Here is a 25,505-nt window from a genome sequence, read left to right as displayed (position 1 = left end):
TTATGATGTTGTGATGACATTATAATATTATATATATATATATATATATATATATATAATATAATAGTTGTTACAAACAATATATTTCATTTAACATACATATGAATAATAATAATAATTATTATTATGTATGTTTTAAAATAAATAAATATTTATTTATTGCAAATATTAAATGTTAAATAATAAATAATAATAATGAAAAGTCATTTATTTTTAAAATAATAATAATAATATATTATGTTTGCTAAATAATAAACATTTATTTGATGTTTAAGTTTATTTTTTATTGTTTCAATTAAGTCAAACTTTTTTTTTACAAAAATAAATTATTTATATCTCAATTTATATACATAGTGTACATTAATATCTTTAAAAAACTAAAAATACTGTTTTTTAAAAAAAAACTTTTATCAACATATATATCATATATTGTGTTTCATATACTAAATATACATATGATATATATATATACCGGTAATTAAAAAAAATATTATATTATCATATCATGTTAGACATGATTATCACTGATGATGATAATGGTGTTACTGAATCAATGATTGCCAGCGGCACTGGTAGTTTAGGCCAATCTACCGGTGCTGTACCGGTAGATAATAAGGATGATAATAATAAGCTATCACTATATTGGTGTCGATTGACTTATAAAGTATCGGATAAAACAACTACTAGTAGTAGTAGTAGTAGTAAATCAAATACCGGTAATAATAATAATAATAAGTGCGGTTTGAAAACCATTGTCAACGATATGAATGGCCAGATGTCTAGCGGTTCGCTAACCGGTATACTCGGGCCGAGCGGTGCGGGTAAGACAACATTGATTGAATGCCTGGCCGGCCGACGGTTGGCCGGTCTGACCGGCCGAGTGTGGGCTAAAAGTACGGCCAAAAAGTAAGTATTATTAGTATTATTATTATAATAAAGTTTAGTATATTTTATTGGATTTTTTTATTTAAAAAAAAAGTTTGATATGATATTTAGTTTTATTTTTTATTAATTATTAGATTAATTTAGATTTTTTTTATTATAAAAAAATACTTATTTACTAATTATTATTGTATTTATTATATTAAATAATTTTTATATCATGTATTATTAGCCATTTTATTATTATTTTGGTAAACAGTTTTTAAAATTTTTTTTTACTGTAATCTAATACTATTGTAATTTATTTTATTTTTAGATATTATTTTACAGTATTTGCAAACATTTGTTTTTTTAGAAAAAAGTATACATTATATGATATTTTGTTATATTTTTTTTGGTTAGCATTTTATAAATACAAATGCAAGTCTATAAATGTTTTTTTTTTAATAAATTTATGTATAAAATAAATAAATTTAAATTTTCAACACAAAAAAAACTAGAAATTGTTCAAAAAATATATATTTTGTATATTTTATATAATTTTTTATTTCTTAGTTTTAATTATTATAATTATTATTATTTTTTGTTTGTTTGTCTATTAGTAATTATAATTAAATATAAATGAATAAAACATCTAATTTGTAAATTTTAAAAAATTTAGTTATTTATTATAATATTATTTTTTTATTTGAATACACTTTCCTTGATTTATAAAATAGTTTTTGAATTTATTACTAATAAGATTATAATAAATATTCAATTACTATGTATTTAAAGTTTTTTTTTATTATTGAATTGAAATATACAACAGTTTTTTCCTTATCTAATATCTCTCTCTCTCTTTCTCTCTCTCTCTCTATCTCTTTCTCTCTCTCTCTCTCTCTAACTCTACATTAATATTACATATCCCTGTGCCCTGACTTACATACATAAGCTTAACCATCAATACCTATCAAAAAAATATATGTTAAAACAAAAAAAACTAATTTCTTATTTATTAGTAATATATATTCATTATATATATATACTGTATATTTTTGCAACATTTTAAATGTATTGATATTATTGCATAACACACACTCACTCACCCACTATTAATATGCAATATCTAAATGATTGATTTGCACTAATACTTTAGGATAATATTATTATTATGTTTTTGTTTTTTATTATATTTATTACACACAAAATTATTATCATTATATATATATATATCAATATAACATTTAATATTACATTTAAATTGCATTTTAATTTTTTATCTCAAATAGTTTATTATTCAAATAGTGAATTATATAATATTAAAATATATAGAAAATAAATATGATTGATGATGATAAAATAAAAACACTTTATATTAATAATATATTTTTTTAGTTAATAAATTATTTAATCTAAAAAATACGGTTATTTCTAGTTAAATAATTTTTTAATTTTTATTATGTACTAAATATACTGTATAATAGTAAAAATTAAAATTAATTTAAACTAGAATTATAAAATATAAGATAATATATATAATTTTTATTTAAAAATAAACTTTTATTATTGTAATCACAAAACTAGTAAAATAAACAAATTTCAAAATAAAATAAAATAAATTAATACAAATTAAATGTTTACTAAAATATTATTAATTTTTTATTACAAAATATTTATTATTATTATTATGAAACTGTAATAATTTAAATTAATTTCTAATTAAATAATTTATATAAATTTAAAAAAAAATATTTTAATCAATAAAATTAGTAATCATATTTTTTTCCATTAATTAATTAATTATAATAAGTTAAAAATTATTAACAAATAACAAATTTATTAATTTTTTTGTTATATTAGGAAAGTTAAGTTAAGGATCGCCTACAATGCACAGAGCGATTCACTGATCAATGAACTAACGGTAGAGGAGGCGCTCAGGTATGCCTCCCAGTTGACCAGTGGTACACATAAACCGTACGACTTTTATCATCGACACAACCACACAAATGGACAGTCGGCTAACGGCATTGACGACACTATTATTAATAATAATAATAATACCATACGCTATACTGTGGACACTACACGCTTGGATGGCTTGGATAGCTGTAGACCACTAAGCGAACCGTTAGTCGAACCGAAATACTCGACCGATCCATATGTTCATCAGCTAATCGAAGCCATAGGACTGGGCAGCTGTGCTCACGTCCGGACCGGTAGTATTAGTGGCGGCCAAAAAAAACGACTGTCCATTGCTCTGGAATTAATATTCTCACCGAATGTTCTACTATTGGACGAACCGACTACCGGTTTGGACTCCCGTTCCTCATACCAGTGTCTATCGTTGCTGAAAACATTGTCCGCAAACAGAGAACCGCTGATAATCGGTGCGTCCATACATCAGCCGACCGCCAGATTGTTGGGATTTTTTGACAACATATACGTATTGTCTGTCGACGGCCAGTGTGTCTACAGTGGACCGACACAGACACTGGTTGAACACTTATCAAAGTTTGGTCTCAATTGTCCCGTAAGTGACCGATAAATACGTGTTTTAATATAATCATATAATTATTTTTTTAACATAACATATTTGTTTAGGTATTTCATAATCCGGCCGATTATGTCATAGAGATAGCCAGTGGTGGACATGGATCTGATGTATGTATGTGTGTATGTATTACTACTGTATACTAAATTATGACTTCCCATCCCTATATATATATGCAGGCAATTGAAACATTGGTCGCCTATGAACGCCATAAATCGCGGCCACTGTTAGACCATCAGACAGTTAGCAAAGACGAGCTCATATCAGGGGACAGTCGTCTCCATCGAAAAAACAATCATCGATTCAGTATTCATCTGCCCCCCGACAACTTCAGCCAACAGTTTGGCAACTCCTGGATACTGATCCGTCGATCGGGTCTGGTATCCGTACGGCAGCCGCTAAACTATTGGCTACGTATACTCGGCCTACTATTTTCCCTACTGTCCAAACTGATTATCTACAGTAAAGTATCCGGTCATCAATCGGCGACCAGTTGTGTCAACTCGGATGATGTTTTCCAAAAACTTCGATCAATTCATCTGAAAGAGTCATCCATACAGAAATCGTTTCGTTCAATACAAAACATATCGTATATATTGACAACAATGATGTTCATACACTTCTGTACGATAGCACCGACACTGATGACCTTTCCCATCGAATTGAACACATTTGTTAAGGTAATGGGGTTCAGGGGTTACAGGGGTTCAGGGGTTCAGGGGTTCAGGGGTTCAGGGGTTCAGGGGTTCAGGGGTTCAGGGGTTCAGGGGTTCAGGGGTTCAGGGGTTCAGGGGTTCAGGGGTTCAGGGGTTCAGGGGTTCAGGGGTTCAGGGGTTCAGGGGTTCAGGGGTTCAGGGGTTCAGGGGTTCAGGGGTTCAGGGGTTCAGGGGTTCAGGGGTTCAGGGGTTCAGGGGTTCAGGGGTTCAGGGGTTCAGGGGTTCAGGGGTTCAGGGGTTCAGGGGTTCAGGGGTTCAGGGGTTCAGGGGTTCAGGGGTTCAGGGGTTCAGGGGTTCAGGGGTTCAGGGGTTCAGGGGTTCAAGGGATTAATGGGTTACGGTGGGAGTGGGGTGGGTTAGAGCTAACTAGAGTATAATAATAACTACAATATACTGTATATATTATGAATATATATATATTACTAATAAATAAGAAATTAGTTTTTTTAACATATTTTTTGTTGATAGGTATTGATGGTGTTAAGCTTATGTATGTAAGTCAGGGGGCACAGGGATATGAAATATTAATGTAGAGTTAGAGAGAGAACAGTTGGTTTGTTGTCAAATAAAACTATATCTATTAATAGATATTATCATAATATATGACCCAACTTATCAACAACAACAAAAAATACTGAATTATTTTTAGCTAACTGTCCATTGAATAGATTTTTTAATTAATTTTTTTTGTTGAAAAAAACATTACACAATATTACAATGTTTTATATACACATAATATTTTATTTAATAAAACATTTTCTATACCCATTTAGTACAGTATCTAATCATATATAATATATATTATATATATATATATATATATTGTTTTTTGTTTGTTATGCAATACATTTGATTTTTGTACAGATAGTAGGGGTGACTAAATAAATGAAATGATAGGGACAGTTGGCTTTTTTTTCTCTCTCTAATCTCTCTGTTTGTATCCATTAAGTTATGATTTTATGATTTTCTCTCTTTTTCCGGTGAATCCGTTTTTGATGATGTCTACTACTACTACTACTGTTTTCCTGTCCTCCTTCTACTCCCTGTCCTGATTGTACTCCCAGTCCTTCCTCATCATCATCGTTGTTTGCCGGTGGCACCGGTAGTCTCTCTGGTGGCACCAGTCGCTCGAGTCGTTGGCGTATCAGTTGTGTTAACCAATGTTTTAGCGACAGATAGCCTTCGCGTTGCGATACTATAAAACGGGCCTCGAGTTCAATGCCGACAAACAGGCCAATGGCCAGCCATACTATACCCTCTAACGAGTTGATCATAAACATAACTGTCCCCTCACTTGTCTATCTATCTCTCTCTCTCAACTGTCACTTCCCCTCTATTTTTATACAATAGTTTTGTGATTATTAATTGAATGATTATTTGAAAAAAATTATAACTATTTATAATAATTTTCAAATAATGATAAAAAAAATTATTTCAATTATCTCGTGAAAAAAATCTCGTATTTTTTTTAATTATTATTATTATAAAGTAATTAATTAATAATAGTTATTATTTTTTTTGTGGTCAACTAATTATACTAAAAAATGTTATTTAAATATATATATATATAATATAATATAAATTATATATATATTTAAAATTTTTAAGTACTGTTACAAATTAATATAAAGATATATTTGATTATTATTACTAATAATTATTATTTTATTATTTTTGAAATTTTTTTTATTAAGTCTATATAATATAAACTTATAATTAATTATTTTTTATTGAATTTAATATATTTAGAAAAATATTATTTTTTTTAAATTAAAATTTTTATTTATTTATTTGAATATATAAAGGAACGGTTCAACAAATGGTACACCACTTGGTCATACTTTATGGCCAAATCAATAGTCGACATACCCGTCGTAATAGTCCTGCCAGTAGTCTATGCCGGACTACTCTGGCTGATCACTGGCCAGGCCTGGGATTTGTGGCGTTTCTCAATACACCTGGTGGTCATTGTACTCCTGGCACTGGTATCCCATGGTATGGGTTTACTATTGTCGGCCATATTCATCAGTAACGTTAGGGCAGCCCTAATGTCGTTCGCCATATTTGTCGTACCGTTTCTATTGACCAGCGGTGCCCTAATACCCATACGTACAATGCCTGGCTATATGCAGACACTGTCCTATTTGTCAATATTTAGGTAATTATTATTATTATTATTATTATTTATATATTCAATAGTATACTAATAAAAAAAAATTAAAAATAAAAGTTTTTAAATATTTTTATTCCTAAATACTATACTTGAAATATGACTATTGAAATGTTAGTATTATTATTAATAAATAAATAATAATATTTCCCAATTAAACCAACCCCTAAATTTTGATCAATGTAAAATATTATAAAAATTTATGCAAATTAATAATAATTAAAAAATTACAGTTTTTATTATTCATCAAACAAAAAATATTATAATAAAATAAATAATTTATTTTTTTAAATAACTTATTTATAGACATACAAACAGTTTAGCTATTAATATATAAATTTTATAAACTTTATTAATATATAATAATTATCATTATTAATACAAATACCTAATTTCAGTATTTAATTAATTTTATTTTTTTAGTTAATTAGTTAATTAGTTAATTAATTAATTAATAAATATTTATAATTTTATATAATTTTTATTTTGTATTTTGTATTTTTTTCTTCAATAGACTAACCTATGAGGCAATGTTGATAATACTGTACGGTTTTGATCGATGTCCCGGTGCTATCCAACCGATAACTATGGATGACTTGGGCCACGAATTTGCCGTAAATATTGGCCAACTAAATGACTGTCTCGATTGGTCAGACGCTACGGCAAATCTGACCACTGGTGGCCTCAAAGCATTCAACCGATACCTGACTGGTCAGCATCCGAGCAAAATGCTGGACTGGTTTGCGCTCCGGGATCAAGATCTCTACAAATATATAGCCCTACTGTCCATATATACAGTTATATTTCAAGTGTTGGCTTATCTGGCGTTGAGATGGAAAGCAAAAATCAAATAATTAGTATTAGTTTATTAAAAAATATTGTTTTTTTGATATAATTATTAAAAAAATTTTAGATAAATTTTTTTTTGAATAGTATTATTAATAGTATAATAATTAAAACAAATTTATATATATATTTGTAATATAATGAAACAAATATTTATTAATTAAATAAAAACTGCTTTGATATTTTGTTATATGTATTGAATATTTAATTATTGATATATAACTATGTAGTTTATATTGTTTTTTAAAAAAATTAAAATTAATTACAAATAAAATATACTAAAAAAAATCTAAAAGTATATATTACATAATTAATTATTTGTATTATAATTTATATTATTTTTAAAATTATAAATCTAAATTTTACTATTTTTATCAGTAGTTTTCTATTTAATTAATTTTTTGAAGTTTTTAATCAATTAGTTAGAAATTACAATTTAAGTTATGTAATAATAATAATTATTGTTTCATAATAAAAAAGTAAACTTATTTTCTTTAAAAAAAATTATTATATTTTTAAACCAGTATATAAAAATAATACATCCCTGTCCCTATCCGTATCCTTAAATATATATATGCGGATATATACTGTATATATATATATATATCATAAACATTGAGGAGTTACTAGGATTTTATATAATTATTTTTTTTATAAAAAAAACATCAATAAATAATATATTTGTTTAATTTTGCTATTTTTTACTTAATTTATTTTTTAACAACGGTATCCAAAAAAAATAATAAAATTGCTAACTGTTTGATGAATTTTTTTGTTAATTAAATAAAATAAATATAAACTTAGAGTGCATTAAGTGTGTATTAAAACAATAACAAAATAATAATAAAACACAATATATCTTATATTATTATTAATATTAAGTACTTTTAGGGTAGTATCTGATAATACAGTTATTTAAAATACAGTTTACAATGTTTAATAATAATAGATAAATAAAATTAATTATAATTATCCTATTAAATGTTTTTTTATCAAAATATATTTAGTTGTAATAATTTAAGTAATATATATTTAATCTAATATTAAAACAAACACAAGTAGCATGATAAATTTTCTAATTCCTAGCATTTATAATTAAAATAACAAATTATTTTAAGATTAAAGTGATAATAAATTTTGTTTTTTTTTGTATATAAGAGACAACAACAAACAAATCAATATATGAATAGTATTTAATAAATATTTTTTATAAATAATATAATAATAATAATTAATAATAATAATAATAACTAACATTATTATTGTTTAGTAATTTAAAATTATTAAAATATACATATTAAAGTAATATTATCATCACAAAAATGACCAAGTTGATATTGTTGACAGCTAGTGTTTGCTATGTTAGTGTTATTAATACACTACTAATAAATGCTATACCAATTAATAATGTAAGTTAACTATTAAAAAAAATATTTATTATTAAAATTAATTAGTTTAATTAATTGTAATTATTTTTTATAATTTTTTAATACAAACAGTCCAGCGATGAAAAGCTAATCTATTTATGCGGCGGTGAAAGTGATGGTTCAGATCAGTCATATTGCTATCATTATAGCGCCCTGAGTCGGGAATGGCATACAATACCCGATATGTCTACCTATAGGGCAAACTTTGGATTGGTTTCACTGAATAATAAATTGTACGCTATTAGCGGTACAACTGTAAGTATTTATAATAATAATAATTATTAAAAAAATATATAATAATTTACCAAAATTTTTACTATTTTTTTTAATTAAAATTAAAATTTAATTTTTTTAATAATTATTATTATTACTATAGAATTGGTGGAAAAGGGATACGGTTGAAGTGTATGATCCCATAACTGATTCATGGCATCAATTGTCAAATGTTATATTTACACGAGGGTAAATTTTATTTAAATAAATTAATTTTTTGTAAACTAAAAATTAATTAGATTTTTGTTGTTGGTAATTTATAGTTTTTATAAATTTTAATTTTATTAATTAATTAATCAATAGATCATTTGGTACGGCAGTACTAAATAATGCTATTTATGTTTGCGGCGGAAAAAATGGTATATTAATACTGTATACTACTGTATATAATAATAATAATAATATAAAAATAACATATAATTTATATTTTCAAATCAATAAATACTATATAAAGTTATATACTATATATATATATATCAGGGTTAAGCAAGGGGTAGGGTGGAGTTGAACCTAGTTGACCCCACCCTAGACCCCCCCTTAAAATCTAAAACCTTGATTAACTCTGATATATATATATAACTTGTATTATATAAATAATTATATTTATCTGTATTTTATTTCAGGCGAAGAGTATTTTGTTTGTGAATCATATATACCGGAAGCTAACAAATGGACGGCTAGTACACCGTTGACAGTTAGACGCAGTGGTCTCGGACTGGTAGCTCTCGGCAACCATTTGTACGCTATCGGTGGCAACGGTTTGAATTCAATGGAAAGATTTGATTCGCAATCCAAACAATGGACACCAATGGCGGCAAATATGTCGGCAAAAACAAGGTTAGTGTTTATTATTATTATTAAATTAATATTTTTTAATTGAAACTAATAATATATTTACCGATATATCGATATATATATAGATCATGGTTTGGTTCGGCCGTATTTATGGACAAAATTTATGTGTGCGGCGGACACGATGGCAGCGATAGTAAATCGTGTGAATCGTATGATCCGATTACTAACAAATGGACATCAATTGGTTAGTAATTTATTATTATTTTTAATATTATAATTATTATTAGTAATATTATAATTATTATTAGTAATATTATAATTATTATTAGTAATATTATAATTATTATTAGTAATATTATAATTATTATTAGTAATATTATAATTATTATTAGTAATATTATAATTATTATTAGTAATATTATAATTATTATTAGTAATATTATAATTATTATTAGTAATATTATAATTATTATTAGTAATATTATAATTATTATTAGTAATATTATAATTATTATTAGTAATATTATAATTATTATTAGTAATATTATAATTATTATTAGTAATATTATAATTATTATTAGTAATATTATAATTATTATTAGTAATATTATAATTATTATTAGTAATATTATAATTATTATTAGTTATATTATAATTATTATTAGTTATATTATAATTATTAGTAATATTATAATTATTAGTTATATTATAATTATTAGTTATATTATAATTATTAGTAATATTATAATTATTAGCAATATTATGATTATTAGCAATATTATGATTATTAGTAAAATTATAATTATTAGTAAAATTATAATTATTAATAATAATATATTGAATTTTATTATTTTTTATATTTAGCATCAATGCTATCAAAACGTATTGATTTTCAATTAGTTGCCCTGGATAATTTTCTATATGCTCTGGGTGGTTTTATGGGTTAGTAATAATTATTATTTAGTTAATATTTAATGATTTTTTATTTAATAGTAATAATTAAAAAAATTAAATTTAATATATTTTAAAGATCACGAAAATACTAATACGGTTGAAGTATACGACTATAAACTAAATCAATGGCAATACACACAATCATTACCGCATAATTGTTCAGCATTTGCGGTATAAATATTGAAATATTAATAATTATTTTTAAAAAATTGTTTTTAATATTTTTTTAATTTTATTTTTATTTTTTAGGCAACTGTTATGTAAACAAAAAATATTTCAGATTATTTCAAATTTGGAAACTATTTAATGAATGAAAATTAAAATATTATTTCTATTATACTATAATGAAAAAAAAAAATTATATTCATAAATTGCTTTTTTATTTAGTAATAATTATTAATTATTATACTATTTTTATTTAATTAAAATATGATTATATGATTTATTTTTTTTTAAATTAATAAAGTCAGTTACTTTTTTTCAGTTATAAATATACTATTATTTTTGCTATTAATTGTTACTATAATTAATTGTTACTATAATTAATTGTTACTATAATTATTTGTAAGAAAATATTGTAATATTAATTATTAAAAATATTTAAACTTATTAACTATAATTAAAATAAATTAAAACTATAATATTTTGAAATATAACTTTTTTTTATTAAAAAATACATTTATTTTTTTAATTAAACATATTTTTATATAATCTCTATTAACTATATGTATCCTTAAATTTATTTATATATATATATATATATAATATACATCAATAAAAAATTTAAATTATTTACTTACTAGGATTTATTAAACATGTGCTAATAAAATGTTATATAAATATATAAATTTTTTTAGATAAAATACTAGAAACTACTTATTAAATAAAATTAATTATTTTTATTACAAATATTAGTGAAATTAAAGTTTTTAATAATAGGAGTTTTTTTTTAAAAATATCATTATTATTATTAAATATAATTATTAAAAAAATATTAGCTGTATATAAGATTATTATTATTATTTTTTTTTTGCAATTGTTTGATGAAATTTTTATTATCAGTACATTTAGTACCAAAAAAAAATGTTTGAATAAAAACAATATTATTAAACAATATTTTTGTTGTTGTAGTAGATATAGTCAGTCTCTCATTAATAGTTTAATCATAAATTAATAAATGATACCAAAAAATAATTGATTTATCATATCATATATTTTTTGTTGTTGTAATTATTATAAGTAGTAATTTCAACATGTGATTTTTTTTTAATTTTATAATAAAAATTATATTAAACTAAAACAAATAGCATTATTATTATTATTATTATTTTAAATGATAAAATTAATAATCATTTTATTTTATTTTGGTATATAATGGACTAAAAAAAATTAAAATTTATACATTTGTAGAAAAATTAATTATATATATAAAAACAAAAGTTACATTTTTTAATAGTTAATATATATATAAGATAATCACATTGTTGAGTTTTTTAAGTATTTAATAAAATAAGTTTTTATAATTTACAAAAAAAATATATTAATAATATATAATAAATAAAATTAAAAAATGACCAAGTTGATATTGTTATTGTTGACAGCTATTGTTTGCTATTTTAATGTTAATATTATTACATTAATAACTGCTAATCCTATTAACAATAATAATTATAATAATGTAAGTTATAATAATAATAATAATAGAAAAATGCGTATAATAATAATTTTTTTATAATTTTTAATAAACAATTTTTTTCTATTATAATTTAATATTAAAATTATTTATTATAACTAGTCTAGCGATGAAAAATTTATTTATATATGTGGCGGTAATATTGATGGTTGGCATCAATCAAATTGTTATAAATATAGCTCCCTGAGCCGCAAATGGTATACTATAGCCTCCATGTCCGCCGATCGGTCAAACTTTGGACTGGTATCCATAGATAATAAACTAATAGCAATTAGCGGTACAACTGTAAGTAGTTTTATTATATATATATATATATTATATAATTTTTATCTAAATATTTTTTAAAAAAAATAATAATTTACAATATATAAATAATAATTAAATTTATTTTTTTTGTAATTTTTTAAACAATTAATTTATAAAAAAAAATATTTAACCTAGAACATTTATCTGAGAAATTCAGTTGAATCATATGATCCTGAAACCAATTTGTGGCACCAATTGGCTAATGTTTTATTTTCACGAGGGTAAATTTTTAATTAAATATTAATTAAATATTATATTATTATTTTTTTTAAATAATTTAATAGACAATTTGCTACTGCAGTACTAAATAATACTATCTATGATTGCGGCGGACAAAATGGTAATTATAATTAATAATAATTTTATTTTATTAAATTATATAAATTAAAATTAATTAAATTTAATTCAAAAATTAATAAACATATATATATATAATTTTAAAATTTCAAAATTAAAATTTAGAGGAATATAGACAGGAATGTGAATATTATACACCAGAAGCTAATAAATGGCAATTGACTACACCATTGACTATGAGACGTACTGGTCTCGGACTGGTAGCTCACGGCAACTATCTATACGCTATCGGTGGCTATGGTTTGAATTCAATGGAAAAATTTGATCCGCAAACCAGACAATGGATACCAATGCCGAATATGACTGAAACAATGAGGTTATTATAATATTAGTATTATTATTATAATTTTTTGAAAATAAAAATTGATCCCTGGTTTTAGATCATGGTTTGGTTCGGCCGTATTTATGGACAAAATTTATGTGTGCGGCGGACATACCTGGAGTGATAGTAAGTCATGCGAATCGTATGATCCGATTACTAACCAATGGACACCAATTGGTTAGTATTTTATTTGTTTTTTAGTAGTAGTATTATTATTAGTAATATTATTATTATTATTAATATTATAATTAGTAGTAGTAGTAATATTATTATTATTAATAGTAATATTATTATAATTAGTAGTAATATTATTATTAGTAATATTATTATTATTAGTATTATTATTATTAGTATTATTATTATTAGTATTATTAGTATTAGTATTATTATAATTATTATTAATTTTTTTAATTTTATTTTTGTTGTTGATTTTCAATTAGCATCAATGTTATCTAATCGTAGAGATTTTCAATTAGTTGTCCTGGATAATAGTCTATATGCTCTGGGTGGATATACGGGTAATTAATTATTTAGTATATATATATTTATATATATATATTATTATTATTATATTAAATTATTTAATATATTTAAAATAATATTTAATTATTAAATATCATTTTAGTGATTAATTAATTATATTAATAATTTTAATAAAATTATAATTTATATATTTTTTAAAAAAAAATAAATTAAAAGATTACGAAAATACAGATACGGTTGAAGTATACGATTATAAACTAAATCAATGGCAATACACCCAATCATTACCGCATAAATGTTCAGAATTTGCGGTAAATATTATTATTATTATTATTATTACTTTATTTTTATAAATAAATATTAATTTATTTTTTTCTCAATTATATTATTTTTAGGCTACAGTTATGTAGTAGACTTAGAAAAATCAGACTGAAAACAACAATTGAAAAAAATAATATAATAATAATTAAATGATTTATTATTATTATTATTATTAAATAATTTGTTTTTTTTCAAAAATTCTATATATTTATTATTTAAAGTTTTTTAATAAAAATAATAATAATTTTGATTACAACAGTTTTTATTATTATTATTAAAAATAATAAATATTTCTAATAACTATTTGTAAGCAAAAAACAAAATGTCTTAAAAAATTATTAATTTTTTATTTATATTTTTTACTTTTATTTTAAAAATTATACTATAGAATAGCCAATAATAAATAGCCTAAATTTTAAACTGTAATTTTAATGTAAATATACACTAATCTATTGTATTTGTATTTAAAAAAAAGTATTTTTTAATACAAAAATAATAACATTTTATATTTATATATTACTGTATATATATATATATATTGAGTTAACATTGTAATAGCAATTAAAAAAAATTATTACATCAAAAAAATTTATTATTTCAAACATTTTATGTAATTTTTATTAATTATTAAAAACAACATATTTTTCTAATTTTCAGATTATAATTAGTGTACTAATTATATATTGATTTTATCATGACATCTAATAATCATATATATATATATAAGTACATTGATTAAAAAATATTATCATTAACTTTTATCATTATAATAATATCTCTTAAAATAAAATTAACAGGATGAATTTATTTTTATTTTTAATAATAACATTATCATTTTATAAATACTTTAGAAACCAATAGATATACAAAGATATATTAATATTAATTATAGCAATAGATTATAATTATAAATAACCTAAATGTACTTTTATATAAAAAAAAATAAAAATTTATCCATATGTTATTATCACTGTTATTTAGCTAGATAATTTAATTAATAAATCTATGTAATTATAAGTACAGTAGTTAGTAAAAATATATATATATTGATAATTAGTAAATTGATATTAACTAATAGTTTTTTATCATAAAAATAAATTACTTAAAATGATAAAAAATAATATCTAATTAAAAAAACATGCAGGTATTATCTATAAAAAAAATAAACCCAATTGATTAGTATTGCAAAATATATATACAATATATATTTAATTAACTAAATTGTTTATTTATATTTTGTATATTTTTAACTTAACTTATTTATTTTGGTTTTTATAGTTTTAAAACAATTAGATTTAATATTATTTATGATTTAAGTTGTAAAAATTATATATATATGAAATAATAAATAATTATAATATTAAAGTTATTTTTAAATTTAATAATACAGTTTTTGTTACTATTTTTGTTATAATTTATTATAACTTAATTTTTTATATATAATTTAAATAAGTAGATTATTTAGTTAATAATTTTCTATTAGTCTACTTATTTAAAAATATTATATTAAACATTAATATAATTTGGTATTAAAAAAAAAATTACAAAAATTATTTGACAAAAAAATATTATCAGTTTATTTTTATTTATAATAATTTAATTAATTAATTTTAATAATTGAAAAAATAATTGAAAATAAATTTTTTTTAAAAACTAATAGCTTTTTGATATTCATAAAAAATATTAATTTGTTTTATTTGGTTTCCACTATCCATTCAACTTGTTTATGCCACAGTGGCCTAAAAAATTTTTTAAAAAAAATTAAATAAAATTTATAAATAATTAAAATATTTTTTTTTTAGATTTTACCGCAAAGTCCGCAAGTTTTTCGGGTAATGGTTTGGTGTATTGCCATTGATTTAGTTCATAATCGTATACTTCAACCGTATTTGTTAATTCATGATCTTTTTTTAATTTAAATAAAAAATTTAAATATTTATTATGTTTATTAATTAAAAAACTTTTATTTTTTATTAATATAATAATAATTACCCATAAAACCACCCAGAGCATATAGCTTATCATCCAATGTAACCAATTTAAATGCACGCCTTTTGGATAACATTGGTGCTAAAAAATTATAGTAAAATAATAGTTTTTTTTTAAATATAATTAATTTAAAAAAAAATAATAATAATAATTATAATACTAACCAATTGGTTGCCATTCATCTGTTTCCGGATCATATCTATCGCATGACTTTCCGTCACTACTGTCCCCCTGTAGTCCCCAACCGCCGCACACATAGATTTTGCCCAACAATGAGCTGGCACCAAATGCTGACCTGGATCAAATTTTTAATCATAAATCATTTAAATATATTGTAAATTTAACTTTTTTTAAAAAACTAAAACATAATCAAAAAAAAAATATTTTTATAAACTATTGATATTATAAACTATTATAAACTATTATAAACTATTATAAACTATTATATAAACTAAAAGTTATTACTATTGTATCACTAATTAGAAACTTAATTTGTTTTTAAAAAACATATTAATAATAATACACTATAAATAATAATAATAATAATCATATTATTATTATTATCATTACCTTGGTGATTATTACAGTATATATATATATATAACTAATTATTAGTTTATAGATAGTTATATAAAAAAAATAACACACAGTAATGCTAAAATACTAATAATAATAATAATCTTAACTACCTTGGTGATGTCAACTTTTCTACCTGGGTCCAACCATTGTTTAACAGGTCCCATCTTTCCATTGTTGTTTCATTGGCCACTACTTGACTATTGCCGCCGATAGCATACAAATAGTCATCGTTGGCAACCAGTGCCAGTTCACGCCTTTCCGTTATCATACTGTCCTTAATCAGCTGCCATTCATCCTTACCGGCTAAATAATATTGACACTGTTTATAGGTGTCACCGTCTGATTATTGGGTAGTAGTAATTAAAAAAAAACATTTTTAAAAAATAATAATAATAAAATGTAAAATTATTATTTATATAATTAACATTGTTTAAACTATTTTTATTTTATATATATACTGTATATATATATATATATATTTATTTACCATAAAAACCGCCGCAAACAAACATTGTATGTCTAATAACTGCTGCATCTAATTGTCTAAAAAATTGTTACCAACAAAAAAAATTAATTAATTAATTAATTAATATTATTAATAATTATTTATAACAATTTTAAAATTAAAAAAAAAATAAATAAATAATTACTTGATTTTTAGTTTCATTGGTGCAAATGTTGTCCACGTATTTGTTTCGATATCATATGTTTCAGTGGTATATAACTCCCGGGACAATGGCTTTTAGATGGTATTAATTATTATTATTATTATTATTTGTAATACAAATTGTAATATTAATTTTTTTTATATAATAATTTTTTTTTTATTTCTATACATACATTATAGCCGCCCATTGCATACAATTTTGAATCCCTGTTTGAAACTAATGCAAACGCAATACGTTTGGTAGACATTTCGGCTATTGGTTGCCAAACCCGGGCACTGGTATTATATTGAAAACATGTCGACAGTGTCGATGCCTTATCACTCCCACCGCCGCATATATAGATAGACTTTTCGGTTTCATTGTTTGTTTGCTGTTATAAAAATATTATTATTATTTTTAAAAAAAAACATGTTTGTTAATTAACTTATATTTATATAGTTTATACTGTACCTCATTACTATCAATAGTATATAATGCGTTAACATTATAATAGCCAACAATAGTACACAATAACAAAATCAATTGATTTATTTTTAACATTATTTAAGTTTTGTTTAAATAATTATTAATATATTTATAATAATTTTGTTTATAACAAAAAAATATATTGTAGTTTTTTTTAACATTAAATAATCAGTATATATATATAGCCAAAAAAAATGTTGAATGTTTTTATCATTATCAATAAGTTTCCTATAGATATAGATATACTAGAAAATTATCAATTTTTTTATATGATTAGATATATTAATTAGAAATTTTTATTTAATCAATGTATTGTTTAATTTAATGAGAAATTTCCAATAGCTAATTTTTGTCTAGTAATCTAATAAAATTACAATTGTTTTATGTTTATCACAATTTTTAACTAGGGGGTATTGTATTACAGTATATACATACATAAGATAAAAAATTAAAATCAAATATTTTTAATATTGCTGTTTAATTAGAAATTTATATATATATATATATATTTGATTTTAATTTTTTATCTTAAATATATTTTAATAAGTTTATATTTTTTTTAACTATTAAATATATACACTAAATAACTATAAAATATATACACTAAATAACTATTAAATATATTTAATATATATATATCCAGTATATATAATATAATATATATATATATACGCGTTAACGCGCTAACAACAAACGTGTGCCATCGGCACAAATCGATGTATACCTTTGAATCCTAAAGTGTGCCGTCGGCACAGAGCAAATCAACCAATCAGAATTGATCGAATAAAATTTAAACTATAGTTGATTTTAAAAATTATCCATATGTTAATAAAGATTTATTTTATGTATGTCTTTGATAAGCAATTATAAAATATGTTTAAATTTTTTCATTTATACTTAGTCACAAATTATAAAATGGGAAAAAATAGCTGAAGATGATGATAATTAGATCCAATTATCATCTAATGGTAAAAATAGCTGAAGATGATGATAATTAGATCTAATTATCTAATGGCAAAAATAGCTGAAGATGATGATAATTAGATCCAATTATCATCTAATGGTAAAAATAGCTGAAGATGATGATAATTAGATCCAATTATCATCTAATGGTAAAAATAGCTGGAAATACTAATAGCAAATGTATAATTTTAGATCACAAGCTGATTTTACCATTAAATGATAATATGATCTATTCCTCAACTTCTTAAGCTGATTTTACCATTAGATTATGCTTATGGGTTTTGCTAGTATGAGTTAACAATTTATTAATGACTGTGAAACCGTTAAACAATTTAAATTATTTCTAAATTTTGATTGGTTTAGTATTAATTCAATATCGCGAGCTATAATAATCGGGAGCTAAGGGTAAAAATAGCTATATTTTACAGGTCTAAGAGCGATATAATATTTATAAAATACTGTAATAACGGGATATAAATAATTATGTAGATATATATACAGTATATATATATATATAAATGTATAAATAAAACAAAACTAAAAAAAAATTAATAAGTTACTAGGATTTTTATTTTTTAAAAAATATATAGTATATAATGAAACTATTGTACTCTACAAAAAAATTATATTATTTTTATTTTATGTATTTTATGAAAAATAATAATTAAAAAATATTTTAATAATACTATTTATACAATGTTGTCACAATGTTTTATATAATATAATATATTTTATAATATAAATTAATAATATTTATTTTTCTGCATAATTTTAAATATGTCTTTTTAATCTTTTTAAAAAATAGTTTCCACTATTATGCGACCGATTTATATATTATATTATATTTGTTATATAAAACTAATTATTATTATAACTAAAAATTTAATTTATTTTTAAATATCAAAAATCTATACAAAAATAAAGTGTTTCGTTATTTTTAATTTGCTATTTTCTGTATTTTTAAATTGAAAAAAACTGATTATTATATACAGTATATATTCACTATATATTAAATGAAATTTTAAATAAATTAACAGGTGAATTTTTTTCTAAAAAAAAGATAGATAATATATTTTATATATATAATATATATCATAACTAGTCTTATCTATTTTATTTACTAAATATAAAATTAAATCAATAAATTACAAAAATTATTAAGATTGTTTTTTTAAAAAAAATAAAATAAAAATAAAATCAGTATAAATTATAACAAAAATTTTTATTCAAAAACCAACAACAAGATCATTAGCAAAAAAAACAAAAACAAAAATGTACAAGTTAATTTTGTTGACAACAATTGTTAGTTATTATATTATTGCTATTACTATACGTAATGCCAATGTAAGTACATTATTAATAATACTGTTATTATTATTATTATTATATTTTTTGCTAATAATAATATTATAATAATGAAAAAAAATTATTCAATTAAAATGCTACTAATAAATGCTATACCAATTAATAATGTAAGTTAACTAGTTCAAAAAAAATATTTATTAGTATTATTATTATTATTAATTAGATTAACAATTGTAATATTATTTTTATTTTATTTTAATGTTTATATTATATCCCGCCCACCCCACCCCCCCAAAAAATACATGAATTTAAACAATAATTATTTAAAAAATAATTTATTTTTAATTATTATTATTAATTAGATTAACAATTGTAGTATAATTTTTTTGTTATAAATTTTAAATACAAACAGTCCAGCGATGAAAAGTCTATCTATTTATGCGGCGGTAAAAGCGATCGTACAGATCGATCATATTGTTATAAATACAGTTCCCTGAGCCGGGTCTGGCAGTCCATACCGAAAATGTCTACCTATAGGGAAAACTTTGGACTGATATCACTGAATAATAAATTGTATGCAATAGCCGGTACAACTGTAAGTAGTTTTAACTGTATTTTTTTAGAAAAAAATTAATATTTTAAAAACATTAAACTCATATATAATATATTTAATATAAAACATATATAATATTTGAATAGTAATATCGTATTAGTAATATATAATAATAAAAGTTAAAATTAATTATTAAAAAATTATTTAATTAATTATTATTTTTTTTAAATTTATATTAAAGGATTATTTAAAAGATAAAACAGTTGAATCATATGATTTAAATACAAATTTGTGGCAATTATTAGCTAATGTTATATATTCACGAGGGTAATTTTTTAAAAAAAATTATTATTTCTAACTTAATTTTAAAGTTTAAATTTTTATTATATTCATAGATCATTTGGTACGACAGTACTAAATAATACTATTTATGTTTGCGGTGGAAAAGCAGGTAAAATAATACAAATATATACAGCATATATTTATTAATAAATTATTATAATTTTTTTTTACAAACATTACTTAATAACAAATATACTAGATTATACTATTGTTTTTTAGTTTATATATATATGTATAAATATGTTAATTTTTTTAATATCTATATTTTATTATATTAATTATATATTTTATATATTTTAATTTATATATATATATATATTTAATTTATATATATATATATATATTTTATATATATATTTTATTTTTTTTAATTTATATATATATTTTGTTTTAATTTAATTTATATATATATTTGCTTAATTTATAAATATTTTTTTTAATTTATATATATTTTGTCTTAATTTAAATATTTTATTTTTTTATTTATATATTTTATTTTTTAACAATTGTATTATTTATTTATTTATTTTACTTTTTAACAATTGTATTATTTATTTATTTATTTTACTTTTTAACAATTTAGGCATAGCTTTACAAGTTTGTGAATATTATAGACCAGAGTCTAATAAATGGGAACCGACGACATCAATGTTAGTTAGACGCAGTGGTCTGGGACTGGTAGCTCACGACAACCATTTGTATGCTATCGGTGGCAACGGTTTGAATTCAATGGAAACGTTTGATCCACAATCCAGACAATGGACACCAATGTCGGCAAACATGTCGGCAAACGAAAGGTTTTTATCTAATGATATTTAGATATTAAATAAAATTTTTTGTTTTGTTTTTTACATATATATTATTTTTTAATAAATTTAATTATTTATTTATTTTTTATTAAAAACAAAATTGACCCATTGATGGATAGGTCATGGTTTGGTTCGGCAGTATTTATGGACAAAATCTATGTTTGCGGCGGTAATGATAATAATAATAGTAATATGAAAACATGTGAAACCTATGATTTTCAAACAAACAATTGGACACCAATTGGTTAGTAATTTATATATATATATATATATTGTTGTTATTATTTAATGAGATTATTAATTATAATTTTTTATTTTTCATTATTTATATTTCAAAATTATTATAATTGTTAGTAATATTATAATTGTTAGTAATATTATAATTGTTAGTAATATTATAATTGTTAGTAATATTATAATTGTTAGTAATATTATAATTGTTAGTAATATTATAATTTTTAATAATATTATAATTGTTAGTAATATTATAATTAATTATTAGTAATTTTGTTGTATTTTTTATTATTTTCAATTTTAGCATCAATGTTATTAAAACGTAGTGATTTTCAATTAGTTGCCCTGGATAATAAACTATATGCTCTGGGTGGATTTTTGGGTAATTTTTTTTAATTATCTATTTTTTGTAGGTTTACAATTTAATAAAATATAAAATATATTTAATTAAATTATATATAAGATTACGGAAGTACTGCAACGGTTGAAGTATACGATTATAAACTAAATCAATGGCAATACACACAATCATTACCAATAAATTTATTAGCATTTGGGGTATAATTTTTTTAAAAAAAATTAATTAATTAATTTAATATATTTTATAAAAAATAAATTATTCCTATTTTTTAATTTTTTTTTAATTTTTTTCAGGCTACAGTTATGTAAACAATAAATCATTTGATAAATTTATATAATTTGAATTAACTATTTAAATAATTTTTAAAAATAAATAAAAATATGAAAACAAAATTATTAAAGTATTTTTTAAATTAGACAACATTTAAAAAAAAATAAAATTTATTATTTTTTAAAATTATAAATAAAACTATAATAAATTTAAAATATAATGTTGTTATGTTATTTTATTTTTGTTGTTTATATAATAAAGGAAAATCAGTATACAGTATATATATTGTATATATATATATAAATGTATATATAAAACAAACTAAAACATAAATAATTTTTATTATTTTTTTAAAAAAAATTATAGAACAGTACTACAAAAATAATTATGTTATTTTAATATTATGTATTTTATTAAAAAAAAATACTTTAATAAAACTATTAACAGTGTTGTCCATCAGATTATTTAATCAATTGGATAATACAATACATGTATAATAATAATTATTATTATCATTGACTTTGACATTAAATTTGATTATTTTTTATTAAATTTGATTCAGTAATTAGGAATTATAACTATAAATACATGTAGTTTACAGTTAGTATTTATAAAAACAAAAAATAATTAATTATTTTTAGTATAATTTTTTTTTGTTAATTTATTTTATGTGAAATAAAATATTTTTTTTTTTTTGATTATAATACAGTCACCAAAGTTGCACTGTATTTAACGTTTAACTATTATTATTAATTTTTGTTGTTATTGTTGTTAATAATGTCTGTAAATTATGATTTCACCGGAAAGGTAGCTCTGATAACTGGTTCGAGTTCGGGTATCGGTGCGGCCACTGCTATACTGTTTGCCAAATCGGGTGCCAATGTTGTAGTTACTGGACTTGATTCGGACGGTGTAAGCAAAGTGGCCAAACAATGTACAGCTGTGTCACCGAAACAGTTGCCAGCACTGGAAGTTGTCGGCGATTTGACTGTAGAAGAGGATTGCAATCGACTGATTGAGACAACTGTCCAAACCTATGGCAAAATTGATATATTGGTCAACAATGCAGGAATGGATAAGATATATAGTTATATAATATATATATATATTCACAATATATTTAATATACTTTATAGTATTATTATACTAAACTATTTGTTAGATTATATAATTTCAATTAATTAAAATTATTTTTTTTGACCAGATAAAAATAAAAAATATTTGTTTAATGTTTTTTTTTATAAAAATAAAATAAATAAATTTAAATGAAAAATTATACAATCGTATACAATATATGTTAATTTTTAATTTTATGTATTTTATGAAAAAAAAATAGTAATTAGCATCAATGTAATTAAAACGTAGTGATTTTCAATTAGTTGCCCTGGATAATAATCTATATGCTCTGGGTGGATTTTTTTTTTGGGGTAATTTATTTAATTATTTTTGTTTTATAGGTTTACAATTCAATAAAATATAATATAATTTTAATTAAATTATATTATATATATATATATATCATATAAGATTACGGAAGCACTGCAACGGTTGAAGTATACGATTATAAACTAAATCAATGGCAATACAGACAATCATTACCAATAAATTTATTAGCATTTGGTGTATAACTTTGAAAATATAAATTAATTAATTGAATATTTATTTAAAAAAATTATTTTTATTTTTTTATTTTTATTTTTTCAGGCTACAGTTATGTAAACATTAAATCATTTTGGTAAATTTGCTAAAATGTAATTTTAGCTAACTATTTAAATAATTATAATAATAATAATAATAAAAATTTTATAATAAGTTGAAAACAAAAGTATTTTATATATGTAAATTTATATATTTATATATATATATATAACAAACTATAATATTAATATAAAACTATTTGATAACTAATAAAATAAAAATTATTTCTATTGAAACTATAATTTATTATATATATATATGTAACGGTAAATACTGCTACGGGTGTCACCAACTGGCACACCCTCAGCTGTAGCAGTGCGGTTGCAGTTCACGGGTTGCGGGGCTTAGCTATGAGACCCGTGAATTATGCTCTCCCGTTAAATAGGTAGGCTTATAGCTGCAGACGAGCTACCACTTATAGGCAATGCGGTAAAGGTGTGACCTATACAATGACCAGCTGTAGACCCGAACGATGAGACACGTGTTGCGGCGGCTAAGCTATTACACACTGTTGTTGCAACAACTACAATCACCCATAAGCTAATGACTACTATAATCGCAAAACACAGTGTATAATACATTTACAATACTTTATTAATAATATAAATGCGTTAAACAATTAAACAGATAATTAATATAATTAAAGCTATCGGCCAGTACTACGCCAACCCACCCGTACAGTCCACTGACTGCTGAACACGCTTAGACTGAACCGTCCACTTCAATAGCTAAACCAACTCTACCGATCACTTCGATAGCTAACCCAACTCTAACCCAACTACTGGTTTCAGTCCACCATTACATTTAAGCTCACGTGTGTTGAGGCAGCACTGGTAGCTTAACTTTGAACTTAAATAGCATTTTATAAATTATAATAAACTTTAAGCAAAATATATATTAGCGTAGGGTTTGAATCATTTCATATATATATATATATATTTTTTTAAAATTATTTTTGTATGTAATAATAATAATAATTAATATTTATCATGTATTACTAAATATTTTATTACTTTTATAATTACATATAACTAATAGCATAATCATTCGGCAATAAAAGTGTTGAATAATTTTATTAATACATTATAAATATTAATTAATTATTTTAATTATTGCTTAATATTAATTTACAAAAAAATATATATATAATAAATTTTCGTTTCAATAGAAATACTGTAATTTTCATTTTAT

The 25,505-nt window shown here is 21.5% G+C and overlaps 4 protein-coding genes across 4 annotated transcripts; 3 read left to right on the top strand and 1 right to left on the bottom strand.

Annotated features, from left to right (window-relative positions):
* The first annotated feature begins 505 nt into the window (after positions 1–505).
* Positions 506–7,155, top strand: LOC128965064 (ATP-binding cassette sub-family G member 1-like). The gene is made up of 6 exons (XM_054311717.1): positions 506–906; positions 2,725–3,394; positions 3,466–3,525; positions 3,595–4,095; positions 5,937–6,289; positions 6,816–7,155. The coding sequence occupies exons 1-6, from the start codon at positions 506–508 to the stop codon at positions 7,153–7,155; spliced, it is 2,325 nt and encodes a 774-aa protein (XP_054167692.1).
* Positions 7,156–8,469: 1,314 nt separating this feature from the next.
* Positions 8,470–10,773, top strand: LOC128965063 (kelch-like protein diablo). The gene is made up of 8 exons (XM_054311716.1): positions 8,470–8,556; positions 8,647–8,829; positions 8,951–9,036; positions 9,151–9,206; positions 9,471–9,684; positions 9,768–9,886; positions 10,507–10,584; positions 10,673–10,773. Exons 1-8 carry the CDS (start codon positions 8,470–8,472, stop codon positions 10,771–10,773), a joined length of 924 nt encoding a protein of 307 aa, XP_054167691.1.
* A 5,006-nt stretch (positions 10,774–15,779) lies between these two features.
* On the bottom strand, positions 15,780–17,816 carry LOC128965133 (kelch-like protein 17). The gene is made up of 9 exons (XM_054311787.1): positions 17,765–17,816; positions 17,487–17,684; positions 17,297–17,385; positions 17,134–17,189; positions 16,757–16,985; positions 16,232–16,362; positions 16,071–16,148; positions 15,888–15,982; positions 15,780–15,817 (listed from the first exon to the last, which is right to left on the bottom strand). The coding sequence occupies exons 2-9, from the start codon at positions 17,559–17,561 to the stop codon at positions 15,803–15,805; spliced, it is 768 nt and encodes a 255-aa protein (XP_054167762.1). The 5' UTR covers positions 17,562–17,684; positions 17,765–17,816; the 3' UTR covers positions 15,780–15,802.
* Positions 17,817–23,393: 5,577 nt separating this feature from the next.
* Positions 23,394–24,755, top strand: LOC128965062 (uncharacterized). Its single transcript, XM_054311715.1, has 2 exons — positions 23,394–23,703; positions 24,700–24,755. The coding sequence occupies exons 1-2, from the start codon at positions 23,394–23,396 to the stop codon at positions 24,753–24,755; spliced, it is 366 nt and encodes a 121-aa protein (XP_054167690.1).
* The last annotated feature ends 750 nt before the right edge of the window (positions 24,756–25,505 follow it).

This window comes from Oppia nitens, unplaced genomic scaffold (genome assembly GCF_028296485.1).
Source record: "Oppia nitens isolate AA-2021 unplaced genomic scaffold, nextdenovo-longstitch-racon4-pilon3 scaffold16_pilon_pilon_pilon, whole genome shotgun sequence".
NCBI classification, from domain to species: Eukaryota; Metazoa; Arthropoda; class Arachnida; order Sarcoptiformes; family Oppiidae; genus Oppia; species Oppia nitens.
Note: the sequence above shows the minus strand (reverse complement) of the source record. Positions and strands in the feature narration are given on the sequence as shown.

Excerpts from the sequence above, each read along its gene's own strand:
- LOC128965064 (XM_054311717.1), top strand. The coding sequence starts at position 506 with ATGTTAGACATGATTATCACTGATGATGATAATGGTGTTACTGAATCA. Across the intron at positions 3,395-3,465 it reads AGTTTGGTCTCAATTGTCCC|GTATTTCATAATCCGGCCGA; the intron begins GTAAGTGACCGA and ends ATATTTGTTTAG. Across the intron at positions 4,096-5,936 it reads AATTGAACACATTTGTTAAG|GAACGGTTCAACAAATGGTA; the intron begins GTAATGGGGTTC and ends GAATATATAAAG.
- LOC128965063 (XM_054311716.1), top strand. The coding sequence starts at position 8,470 with ATGACCAAGTTGATATTGTTGACAGCTAGTGTTTGCTATGTTAGTGTT. Across the intron at positions 8,557-8,646 it reads ATGCTATACCAATTAATAAT|TCCAGCGATGAAAAGCTAAT; the intron begins GTAAGTTAACTA and ends TAATACAAACAG. Across the intron at positions 9,037-9,150 it reads AATGTTATATTTACACGAGG|ATCATTTGGTACGGCAGTAC; the intron begins GTAAATTTTATT and ends ATTAATCAATAG.
- LOC128965133 (XM_054311787.1), bottom strand. The coding sequence starts at position 17,561 with ATGTCTACCAAACGTATTGCGTTTGCATTAGTTTCAAACAGGGATTCA. Across the intron at positions 16,986-17,133 it reads TGTTTGCGGCGGTTTTTATG|ACGGTGACACCTATAAACAG; the intron begins GTAAATAAATAT and ends CCCAATAATCAG. Across the intron at positions 16,363-16,756 it reads GAAAAGTTGACATCACCAAG|GTCAGCATTTGGTGCCAGCT; the intron begins GTAGTTAAGATT and ends AATTTGATCCAG.
- LOC128965062 (XM_054311715.1), top strand. The coding sequence starts at position 23,394 with ATGTCTGTAAATTATGATTTCACCGGAAAGGTAGCTCTGATAACTGGT. Across the intron at positions 23,704-24,699 it reads AGGAATGGATAAGATATATA|GTAGGCTTATAGCTGCAGAC; the intron begins GTTATATAATAT and ends CCCGTTAAATAG.